The sequence below is a fragment of the Schistocerca serialis genome, chromosome 6 (genome assembly GCF_023864345.2).
Source record: "Schistocerca serialis cubense isolate TAMUIC-IGC-003099 chromosome 6, iqSchSeri2.2, whole genome shotgun sequence".
NCBI lineage: Eukaryota > Metazoa > Arthropoda > Insecta > Orthoptera > Acrididae > Schistocerca > Schistocerca serialis.
The window spans coordinates 696155966-696168151 of NC_064643.1; the positions used below are offsets into that span (position 1 = coordinate 696155966).

A 12186-nucleotide genomic window follows, 5' to 3' on the forward strand; every position below is an offset into this window, starting at 1 on the left:
TGCAGGGTAAAATTTACTTGTTTTTCATACATATAAAACAGACTATTTATGTTTGAGTACTTTGAAACTTAACTAGAAAATGAACTAGAATATCAGTTTAGGAAAGAGTATTACTTGGAAAACAAGTGTTCTAATGTCTCATGTTTTAAAGTTTTTTTCAAAACTACTTGCTTCACAAGGTGTTGGAGGATGCTTGCAGTAAAATTTTACTGGAGATCTCTGATTTGTTGAGGTTATTGTCAGGGTAAAGAGTGTTACATTAGTAGAAACGTAATGATCTCAGATGAAAGAGTAACCCAATTCTACCATAACAAAAAGGATAAACCGGATTAGTAGGTTTCTAGCTAATGATTCTTGCAGTGATTACTGAGAAGCAAAGGTAGAAGGTTTGTATACTGTCTCCCCTTATTGCTTTTGTATAACAAATGTGTGTATTAATTGTACTTTATTATTATCATCATGTGCTATCTGGTCTTTTGTGGGTTGTGAAGAGCAAGTTTAGGTTATATTAGTTAAAATCAAAAGTAATGATTAAAGTAAACAAGAAAAAGGGCTCATTTGCAAATCTTGTGACTGCTTAACTGCTAAAGTGACAACTGCTGTTAACCACTGTATAATTTGTCCAATTGGGTGTGTTCATTGCACTTCACAGAACAGTATTTAATGAATGTTTGCTTTGAATAGGTAAAAATAGGTTCTTTATAAATAATGCTTTTACATTATTATGCCTAATTAGGCTGGCGACCATATAACTATTTCAATTAAGAGTAATCAGTTACTGTTAATTTTTGCAAAATTATTTTCTTTTGCTGACTACCTACAGCTATTCTTACGAAATTAACGTTCGATACCAAATTTCCGTAAAGCAATCTCCGTCAATTTTCTAAACTTCTCTCAGAGGGTAACATTTACTGAAAGTTTAGGCCATATTTGGTAAATTTACTACCGCAGTAGTGCTATAAACCGGTAAAAAAACAAAATGATTTTTTCCTGTCTCTAAAGTCAATATTTTATGTAAGACTAAACTATTTTACACTCAGCCTTTATAGTCTGGTGTGTTGTTTTTCAACTATGTTTGCTGCCCTGGAACTGCAGCAACATCACAAATGCTGTAACTAAAGGAACCCAATTTAATTCCATTTTTCACAACTACTAAGGAAAAACTGACTTCCAAATATTGGTTCTGTTGATATGATTGCCTTTTCTGCCTTATCTACCCCTATAAGCTATACATACAGATTTTATTGAGTGGGAAGCACCATAACAACATTAATAAAATAATACAAATAACATCTAAAATCCAATATCACAATAAAAAGGTATAAATTACTTTAGAGTGTAGTTATCTGTATTCCAAGAAACTTTTCATTGTCACCAGTTAACATAGAAAACTGGAAGCTTTACTCACTTGGCAAGGCAAGACGTTCTCTTAGTCTTGTCCATGGTAAGATTAAGATGACAAGATAAACCTACAACAGAAATTGTAAACACATTAACAGTTTTTTGCAGCACACACCCTTCACTCTTTCAGACTGATGGGTGGTGGTGGTGGTGGTGGTGGTGGTGGTGGTGGTGGTGGTGGTGGTGGTGGAGGGGGGGGGGGTGAGGGGGGGGGGGGGGAGGGAGGGAAAGGCTACTGCATATAACGAGGATTTCAATATCAAGCAGCAAGTAAGTAGAAGTTATTCTTTTAACATCTGGCACTGCACTACTACATGAAGATTAAAGCCATACTACTCTAAATACTGCACTTGTTAACAAATGCCAGTCACTGAGCGTTCTCCAATCAACATTCTTCCATGGGCTTAAATTACATAACTAATAATGCCCTCTTCTCCATGGTCATTTGCCATTGTTTTTCTGTCATCATGTTACATGGTGTGCAAAATCTTTCAAAGTCTGTCTCCTCATTTTATTCACTCTTTAGGAGTAGACTGACATACTGTATCTGCAGACAGTTAATTTGACTCAACACACTGGTAATGACTTGATCCAATGATTGGTTATACACAGATTATGATGATGTATTTACAGTGGCCTATTTGGTCTGTTCCCTTATTCCACAAAAACTGCAATCACAGACATTGTTTGTTTTTTATTTATTTAGTGCAAAAGAATGTTCATGTACTCTAACACTAAAAATATACTTTACCTTTGCTTCAAATGTATAGCTTCACTCTTATGTCCAAAAACTCTTATGGAGTACACAATTAAGGGAACTATATCAGGTGTGATTTGTACCATCTGCCAAGAGAATAATAAGATTTTCTCGAATTCTGGAGAGCCTGTCTAAATCAAACTCTCCCCATAATCTAACCCACTACCTCCCCTGAACAATCCAACTTCTTTCACACAGCATTGAATTTGCTTTCACAGCTCTAGAAAGGATCTACACCACACTGTGGCTTGTGCTGAATTTTATTGCGTTTTGGCTGTCAGTGAACATACAGTTTTTATCATGTAAGAACAACCACATTAACCATCTAAGTTTAAAACTCTAGGTACCCCAAATTTTTACTTAAGATGACAAAACTCTTCTCTTGACTCTATGGACAAGCTTTTCTCAAATACAAGGATAATTTACAAGTCCTTACAAAATATTACACTACATGAATCCCAATGCCCTACATGCTAGATACTTTTAAGTAATTTTAATATACAAATAAATTATCTATGAACTGTTAACAACCCATTATTTTTAGATTGTTTCTTACCAATGTAAATACAACCGAACTGGTAAACCAGAAAAGCATTCCTCCATGTCCAAATAAATTATAATCTTTCGACAGGATGTGGAAGCTCTCATCTGGTGAAACAATCTCTAGCACTCCTTGGGTAATTGTGAATCCTAATGATATGAAGGATGTCGCTAGCAACACATGGCGTATGCTGCTACGGCTGTCCAGATGACCTGCAAGCACAAATAAGAGGACATCAAGCTCAAATGTATGTTAATGACATACTCTATCACATTAAAATGGCATACAAGACCAAAACCTAGGTCTAATTAAATAAACAACAATACAGCCAAATGGTGTGTTCATTTAAAAATTATTGAATGACTATTGCACAGCAACATCAAAAACAAGTAAGAGTGTAAGAAAGGTTGTACTTCTACAATCAGTGTCAAACATCTGGTCTCACCATCAGCGTTAGCACAAGAAATCATGTTCACCCCCCCCCCCCCCCCCCCCCCCCCTCTCTCTCTCTCTCTCTCTCTCTCTCTCTCTCTCTCTGTGTGTGTGTGTGTGTGTGTGTGTGTGTGTGTGTGTGTGTGTGTGTGTGTGTGTGTGTGTGTTATAATTAATGGTGTAAACACATAAGTTGAAAGTACACGATACCAGAAGCAAAAAAACTCTCAGTAAACATAGGGGCGAAAATGCGTACCTTAAGAGCTACGAGCAATTTTTCATCTTTGATACTGTGAAGCAAATCTCTTCTACTGCAAGCTCCTTGCTTTTCATACTTTGGGAAGTGATAATACGGACCAAAACAGGAAAAAAAGGTCCAGTAAACATGTGCTCTAAAATGCTAACCTTAAGAGCTATCAGCACTTGTTCATCTTTGGTACTCTGGAACATAACTCTTCTAATGAAGAAGTTCTCATAATTTTTAATGTATGCATTTTAGAGCACATGATTATTTGATATTTTTTTCCTTGTTTGGTCCATGTTATCACTTCCCAAAATATGGAAAGCAAGGAGCTTGCAGTAGAAGAGATTTGCTTCACAGTATCGAAGATGAAAAATTGCTCGTAGCTCTTAAGGTACGCATTTTCGCTCCTTGTTTACAGAGAGTTTTTTGCTTCTAGTATCGTGTACTTTAAACTTACATGTTTACACCATCAATTATGACACACCCTGTGTGTCTAATTCATTTTTTCCTTGCCCTAAATAAAAACACAAACAAGCACTGTGTAAAGAGCAAAGTTGTGTATGTGCCTTTAGATACTCTCATTAACTTCTCTTACCATTATATGCATCACACTAAACTCGCACAGCTACAAAATGAAAAGTGAATAATACTCTGAATGACTTTTAGCGGCTACTTAATAAGAACACAGTGGTGCCACACTTCCACTGACAGCACCAAAACTGCTACTGGAAACTGCAACCCAAGTCAAAGTCCAGTGCACAATTGGTGCAAATGAAATGCAAGAGGAAGTTTTCCTGGATTGCACTCAGAACATGTGGAATAGTAGTTACTTTAAAAGTTATACAGAAATGGTCCTGTCTGTATTCTAGACCTATAATGAGAAGGTACAAAAGCTTTTATGAAAATAAAATGCAGCATTTAATGCTACAGATTTACAGTACAGACCCTTTTCATAGAAATTTTGTCTGACTGTCATTAATTGAATGGTCACCCCATAAGGCTTCCTATGTATAGGGGTAGAGGTTTGACTTCATGATAATGTGTAATACGAGGGCAGTTCAATAAGTAATGCAACACTTTTTTCTCGGCCAATTTTGGTTGAAAAAACCGGAAATTTCTTGTGGAATATTTTCAAACATTCCCGCTTCGTCTCGTATAGTTTCATTGACTTCCGACAGGTGGCAGCGCTGTACGGAGCTGTTAAAATGGCGTCTGTAACGGATGTGCGTTGCAAACAACGGGCAGTGATCGAGTTTCTTTTGGCGGAAAACCAGGGCATCTCAGATATTCATAGGCGCTTGCAGAATGTCTACGGTGATCTGGCAGTGGAAAAAAGCACGGTGAGTCATTGGGCAAAGCGTGTGTCATCATTGCCGCAAGGTCAAGCAAGACTGTCTGATCTCCCGCGTGCGGGCCGGCCGTGCACAGCTGTGACTCCAGCAATGGTGGAGCGTGCGAACACACTTGTTCGAGATGATCGACGGATCACCATCAAACAACTCAGTGCTCAACTTGACATCTCTGTTGGTAGTGCTGTCACAGTTGTTCAGCAGTTGGGATATTCAAAGGTTTGTTCCCGCTGGGTCCCTCGTTTTCTAACCGAACACCATAAAGAGCAAAGGAGAACCATCTGTGCGGAATTGCTTGCTCGTCATGTGGCTGAGGGTGACAATTTCTTGTCAAAGATTGTTACAGGCGATGAAACATGGGTTCATCACTTCGAACCTGAAACAAAACGGCAATCAATGGAGTGGCGCCACACCCACTCCCCTACCAAGAAAAAGTTTAAAGCCATACCCTCAGCCGGTAAAGTCATGGTTAGAGTCTTCTGGGACGCTGAAGGGGTTATTCTGTTCGATGTCCTTCCCCATGGTCAAACGATCAACTCTGAAGTGTATTGTGCTACTCTTCAGAAATTGAAGAAACGACTTCAGCGTGTTCGTAGGCACAAAAATCTGAATGAACTACTTCTTCATGACAACGCAAGACCTCACACAAGTCTTCGCACCCGAGAGGAGCTCACAAAACTTCAGTGGACTGTTCTTCCTCGTGCACCCTACAGCCCCGATCTTGCACCGTCGGATTTCCATATGTTTGGCCCAATGAAGGACGCAATCCGTGGGAGGCACTACGCGGATGATGAAGAAGTTATTGATGCAGTACGACGTTGGCTCCGACATCGACCAGTGGAATGGTACCGTGCAGGCATACAGGCCCTCATTTCAAGGTGGCGTAAGGCCGTAGCGTTGAATGGAGATTACGTTGAAAAATAGTGTTGTGTAGCTAAAAGATTGGGGAATAACCTGGTGTATTTCAATGCTGAATAAAACAACCCCTGTTTCAGAAAAAAAAATGTGTTGCATTACTTATTGAACTGCCCTCGTAATTTTGTTTTCCCTCTTCCTTGCCATAAGGGACTTGTATGACATGAAAAATATACCTCTGTTGCAGCGATTTGCAGTTAATTTTCAACAACAGATGCGACAATTTAATAGAAGGGCTAAGCTCATCAATAGTTGACTACACAGTCCATACTTGGATCTGAAAAACAAAGACTGTCAGCTAATTGTTTACAGGACAGCTACCAGCAACAACAAATCACAGCATGAGTTTGGTCACAACTGCCCTGTGTGCAGTTGTAATATTGTTCTGTTAGCTCAGTTGCCGATCATCAGTCAGCTACAGATGTCCATTGGTCTCTAACATAATTGGTGTTTGTTAGTTACAGGTTTCAGAGAATTTGAACACTTCTTTTATTGAAATAATGTGGAACAAGTCAATTTACAAGATAAATATACATGATTACTGTTAACATTAACACATTTTTTGTCCTACTCATGCAACTACATAAAAAAAAAATTCTTATATCCTTTGTTTCTCAGCATGATATGTTTCTTTTATGGAATGTATGAAGCTAACTGTGAAACTGCTTAGGAAAGTGTTAAGACTATCGCAATCCTGCTAAGCAAACTCAGCACTGCTTGCTAATAAGGAATGTCCTCAATATGAAATCATACAGCTGCTGATACTGGTACCAGAAACATATTGTGCTTGCACATAATGGCAAACTGAGAACATCCCCCTCCGCCTCAATCAATTTGTTATTCTGATCCAGGTATACACAATAGCATCAGTACGATCACTGAGTTTTTCTTATGATAACATTACTGAATTCTGGGAAGGGGATGGTACACTTGACAAGCCACTGATTGCAGTGCAATGAAACAAACTGATTGGGGACCACTCTAATGCAAATGTTGCAAAAGGGTTCAGGTCGCTAGGTCTTAGTTTCTGAATAAATAGATATGGTAATACAATTTTGTATTATCATTCAAGCAGTTTCTCTTTGAATTTTATCTTCACAGTGCATCAGGTAATAAATGTCATAAAAGCATTGAAGAGACACAAATCTTCCGAATGAGACAGTTTGGCATATATGCACATTTTTTTTGCCTGATAGGTGACAGAAAAGAAACTAATTATATTCTTGAAAATGTTTGAGCATAATCAGTTAACAGTAAGAGTGTGTCTTAATGATGATAAAAAGTAGTATGCATTATGATTATCTGTAACTGCATACCACGTTATTGTAAAAAAAAGTATGAGGCAGAATTGCTAGACAGTACTTACCTTTAGAAGACAAAAACTGAGTACTGCCAATAGGCACATATAAAAGTACATGCCCCTATTTTAGCTTTCAGAACCGTTAGTTCCTTCCTCGGGAGGGAGGAAGGTAGGGACAGGTTGGGGAGATTAAAAGGTAAGATAGATCACTCAGGCCGAAGGATGAGAGAGACCAGCTATTCTGATGATGACAGGAGACAAAAACCTTTCAGGTCTGAGTGACCCATCCTTAATTTTCTGCAAATTAACTTTTGTCCCCCAAGAAAGCAACTGTTAGTTCCGAAAGCCAGGATAGTGCCATATTTCCATATGTGCCTGTTGGCAGTACTGAAATGTGTCACCTCCTAAAAGTATTGACCAGTAATTCTGTTTCAAAATTTTGTTTTTATTCTTACTTACATTATTATATTATCCTTTAATTATTGCACAAAGTAAAGGGTGGTGATATACAGGGGTTTCCCTCATGGAATGGGTGCCCACAGTCACTACACAGAGGGTATCCTGTACAGCAGGAAGAGATATGCCCAAAACACAAGCACCAAAAGCACCTTATCGGTGAGGGTATCTCCTTCAAAAGACAGAATGAAGGTGCCAGTATCCGTGTGGTTATCTTTGTGACCCTTCTGCAAATGTCGAACAAAATGAACACCGACACGCTCCAGATTAGGCCGGAGTTTCTCATCAGTTTGCAGGATGAGGTCCCTATGAAAAATCACTCCCTGGACCATATTCAGAGATTGGTGAGTAGTAATAGACACTGGGACATTGCCAAGATGATCACAAGCATGAAGAGCTGCAGATTGGGTGGCAGAAGCAGTTTTGATCAACAAGACGCCAGACAGCATCTTAGTAAGAGACTCCACTTCGCCAAACTCGTCCTTGATATTCTCCACAAAAGACAACGGCTTGATGGCAGTGAATGTGTCCCCATCTGTCCTAGTACTGACGAGATAGTGGGGAAAGTATTACATTCCCTCCCCCCCCCCCCCCCCCCCCACCACCCCACCACCCATGTGGAAGCTAAGGAAGGGAAGCAGCACTCAAGAGCTTCCACCATTAGAAGAGATGGCTGTTTGAGAACTGCCAGATTTTTGCAGCTTGATATGCTTCATGTGCCAAGGATTTGCCCTGATGCCACTCACTATGATCAGGGGCTCTCCCCAAAGGTGCCACCTAGCCACAGCAAGGGCCGCTTGGCATGGTGGCCGTTGCCGAGAGTTCCAATGCTTCAAGAACACAAGCAACCACCCCTTGGCATACATGTGGAAGGAACAGCTCAGGTATCAGTATTGTGCACCACAAGGACTGGCTGCATGTTCTGGTGACCTAGCAGGGTAGAAGGGGGGAGGGGCGACAGCAGGGAAGGGGGGAGGGGGGTGGGGGAGGAATCCACACCACAGATGCTAGGGAGGAAGTTGTTCCCCCAAATGGCTCACACTAAAAACAGAAAATTTAAAGTGGAGGTCAAACCTCAAGCGGGGACCGTAATGCCAAAAAGGATGAAAGAACAGGCAGACAGAACAAAATTGCAAGCAATAAAGGGAACCAGGTGGATAGCCAGATCGATATAAATTGGAACACAGAGAGAGGAGAAGGAGGGGGCAACTGGAAAGGAGTGATTAATGGAAGGGAAGGCAGGGTGAAGGAAATGCAGCCAGGGAAAGAAGAATGGGCTGCAACAGCTCAGGGCCTCCGTGTGCCACACATGAACTCTCAAAAGAACCTTGAGCCCCCTGGGCGGAGAGGTGCTATTACCTTCCCCTCCCTACCTCAACCTCCTCTTTATCCCCCACCACCCACACAGTTTCTCCTATCATGCACTGCTGCTCGCAGTCTGGTCTCAGCAGGAAGAGACAGTGGTCGTGTGTGTGTGTGTGTGTGTGTGTGTGTGTGTGTGTGTGTGTGTGTGTGTACATCGGTAAGTTGTCTAATTCAGAAGAAGGACTTTTGGCTGAAAGCTTACTTGTTTAACAGACTTTTTTGTTGTGCCTGTCTGTGACTCAGCATCTCCTATGTTCAGTAGCACATTCATAATATTGTCAAAGTCTCAGGGAACAGTTTTTCTGCCTATGTTTATTTAATTTATTTAATGTTAGACCAGAGTTTCAAGCACACAGTACATTTTGCACATCACAGTTACTTAAGAAATAATGATTTTAATATGGCAACTAGCATTAAAATGATCTAAGTGTCTGAAATGGCATGGTGAGTGAATTAAAACTGACTATGAACTAATACAGTTACATGGTGTATACGTAGACAAGGAAAAAAAAAAAAAATTCCCAGATCTCCCGGTTAAAAATACATTTTCTCCCGGGTGAAAATACACTTTTTCCATGTTAAGTGACAGTATACTTTCCCTCGGAACTGAAAACTTATTTTTTGAATGGATATAGTTTTATACAGCAGCGTAGAAATTCCCAGCACTTTAGAAAATGAAACTCAGGGGGAACAAAACACGTTTTGGAAAGATCTTTGATATGCAGCAACATGTACACTGCATATTTTCATATTACGAAAGTATAAATTTGAATTCCAACAACAGGAAAAGTTAACAGTTTAAATTAATATACATAGTGTTGCTACAAGAAAAGCAAAGATTTCGCATATAATATTTGTCTTTAAGATTAATAAGCTACAATAGAAGCTAAGCTTTCACACATAATGTTGATCTGTTTAGCGCATGTTACACTTTGAGATACATCACACAAAAACGCCAGTACAATTTTTGATACCAACATAAATCTCTGATGATCTGCGCTTGAAATTCTTCTAAATGGCTTGTCATCAAAGAGTTGATTTTTAAAAGAGAGCAAATGCTACGTGATTTAAGAAATTCATCTTACATTCTCGCACATAGTTCATCTTGTGTAAAAGGAAATTTACTTTGAAAATAACGCTTTTTGAACAACAATTCACAAAGTTCCTGTGACCTGTTAGAAATAGATTCATTTCAGCCAGGGAGCGACAGATAAGAGGCGTCACTGCACTTGCACGCCTACGGTGACATAGGAAGCCCTTATGTTCGAATGTATTAAGATCTTACAGTATGTCATAAAAGAAAAAAAGACGTAAGAGGATACTCCAAGAGCGTCAGAATTTCATGAACCATACTAAAATGCATAGTTCGCCTTACAGTGCACATTCGTATGTCCGAATTCCCAATGACTTAGGGTTCGACCTGATATGAAGCTTTTCAGTGTGGTTTTCGGGACGTAAATTTTCTTGGAGTACTAGTAGTGTATTATCTCATGTTTGGCTCTTTATTACGGTGTAATGCCATATGTGCTAGAAGAGGAAAACGTGCACCTGAAATGTGACGAACAGTTGAAACTAGCCAATAGTGTGGAATTAAACACTTCGTTTCAAATAAATTGACTGCCTCAGCAGGAAAGCCAAATTTCTTTAGCAAACCGACAAAAATAGCATTGTTGTGCTGCAAGGCAATTAATGCTTGACTGTCAGAAAGGTGGAAATAAAACAAACTCTGAAACTAGTAACATATTTTAGCCTTCAGTAATTATGTGAATGTATTTTAATTCACTTGATAGCTCCCAGTACAGAAATCCGTCTTGTTTTCATCTGACGTGAGAGCATTAAACGGAGAGGAAACAGAAAAATTCTTTCTTACCTATTAGTCATTCTAGATGTGATGAGGATGCCCCTGGCAGAGACATCATGTACACTATGCACGTATTCAAAAATCAACTTATAATTCATTCAGAAATAAACTTGGAATGTGTTCAAAATCCAGCAGGGGTGCATTTCAAAATCATATGAATAATTGATAGACTGATGTGCGCTGGATGCTAGGTGCCTTGTGAAACAAGGTTTTTTCCCCTCAATAATATGAATTTGCCCCCTTCCCCCGAAACTGCCGCCCAGATCAGATACCCCGGTTTGCCCCCAGCCCCTCACTAGATACGGGCCTACTGTGCATACACGAGTCTGGCAGCTTGGGCGGGCCAGTAAAACTGTTCCGGGTACCATGTGGCTGGTTGCTGCTACTGCTGCTTACACAGCCAACAGCCACATTTCTGTAGCCAGAAGCAGGAGAAGGTACTACTCACACACGACTCAACTGCGCATGTGCATGAGCCCGCTTGTAACTGAGTAAATGAGTCTAACGTAAACAGTTGTGACATTACGCTCATTGGAGGTAATTCGTTGTTATGAAGCATTGCATAGTCTTCCAAAAGCATTTGACATATTTTGCTGTTGGCAGAAGCTTGTACGAGCACTGTGTTATTTTATATTGCACATTTCCTTTGCAATTTAAGTTTTATTTTCATTTTTTCCTCTCGTTCATGTTTTAATGCTGCAGTATTATTCTGCAGTAGTGGGATACAGTAATATCCTTTGTTAGAGTATCAGTTCTTACCAGTCAAAATTACAAAAATTTAACTGAAAACAAGAACAACAAAAAATTCCTAGAATTCTAAAAAATTCCCGGGTTTTTCCTGAATCTCCCGGTTCGTGTACACCCTGAGTTAATATTGCCACAGCTACTGCCACTAATAGTGGTAGTACTAGTAGTAGTAGCAGCAGTAATAATAAGACGACGACGACGACGACGACGACGACGACGACGACAACAACAACAACAAAACTAATGATAGATGTTAACTAATACAGCAAGTTCTGGGGAAAGGAAATTTAAGGAGACTGCATAAGCTAAAAATACTGGGAAATAAGGAAAAGGGTGTAGAGAAACAATGGTTATCCTTATTGTTGCTTTAGAGATATACCTTAACTGTCTTCTGAAGCTGGAGATGTTATTCACTTCCCCAATCTAATGCAGGAAATTATTAGAGTCCTATACCTGTTCTGAGGACTGTGAGAAAGTGGCTGAATGACAGAGTGGGACAGAAAGGCTTTTGCTCTGATGGGAGTGGTTGTTTCTGCATGTTGTTCAGACAAGAACAGAGGTTGAGGAGACATACGAGGGACAATGTTCATTGACAAGACAGTCGAGAAGACAGAGGGTACGGAAATGTCTGCACCTGTCAGCAGGCAACCACAATAGCTGTGCATATGATGGTGAAATGTGATCAAAACAGTCAAACATCACAAATACGCTGAACAGCCAAAGAAAGTGCTACCCCTTCCCAATATCGTGTTAGGCACCCGGAGCACACACAAGTGCCGCAACATGATGTGGGGTGGATTCAACTAATGTCTGAAGTA

General features: G+C 39.9%; 1 protein-coding gene across 3 annotated transcripts in view; it reads right to left on the reverse strand.

The window, feature by feature from the left end:
• LOC126483792 (transmembrane protein adipocyte-associated 1 homolog) overlaps positions 1 to 12186 on the reverse strand; it is a 202264-nt gene that overhangs the window by 61359 nt on the left and 128719 nt on the right. For all 3 annotated transcript variants that reach the window (XM_050106964.1, XM_050106963.1, XM_050106961.1), the window contains 2 exons: positions 2715 to 2911; positions 1409 to 1469 (listed from right to left, as the gene is read on the reverse strand). In XM_050106964.1, the coding sequence (XP_049962921.1) occupies positions 1409 to 1469; positions 2715 to 2911 (258 nt within the window). The remainder of the gene's footprint in view (positions 1 to 1408; positions 1470 to 2714; positions 2912 to 12186) is intronic.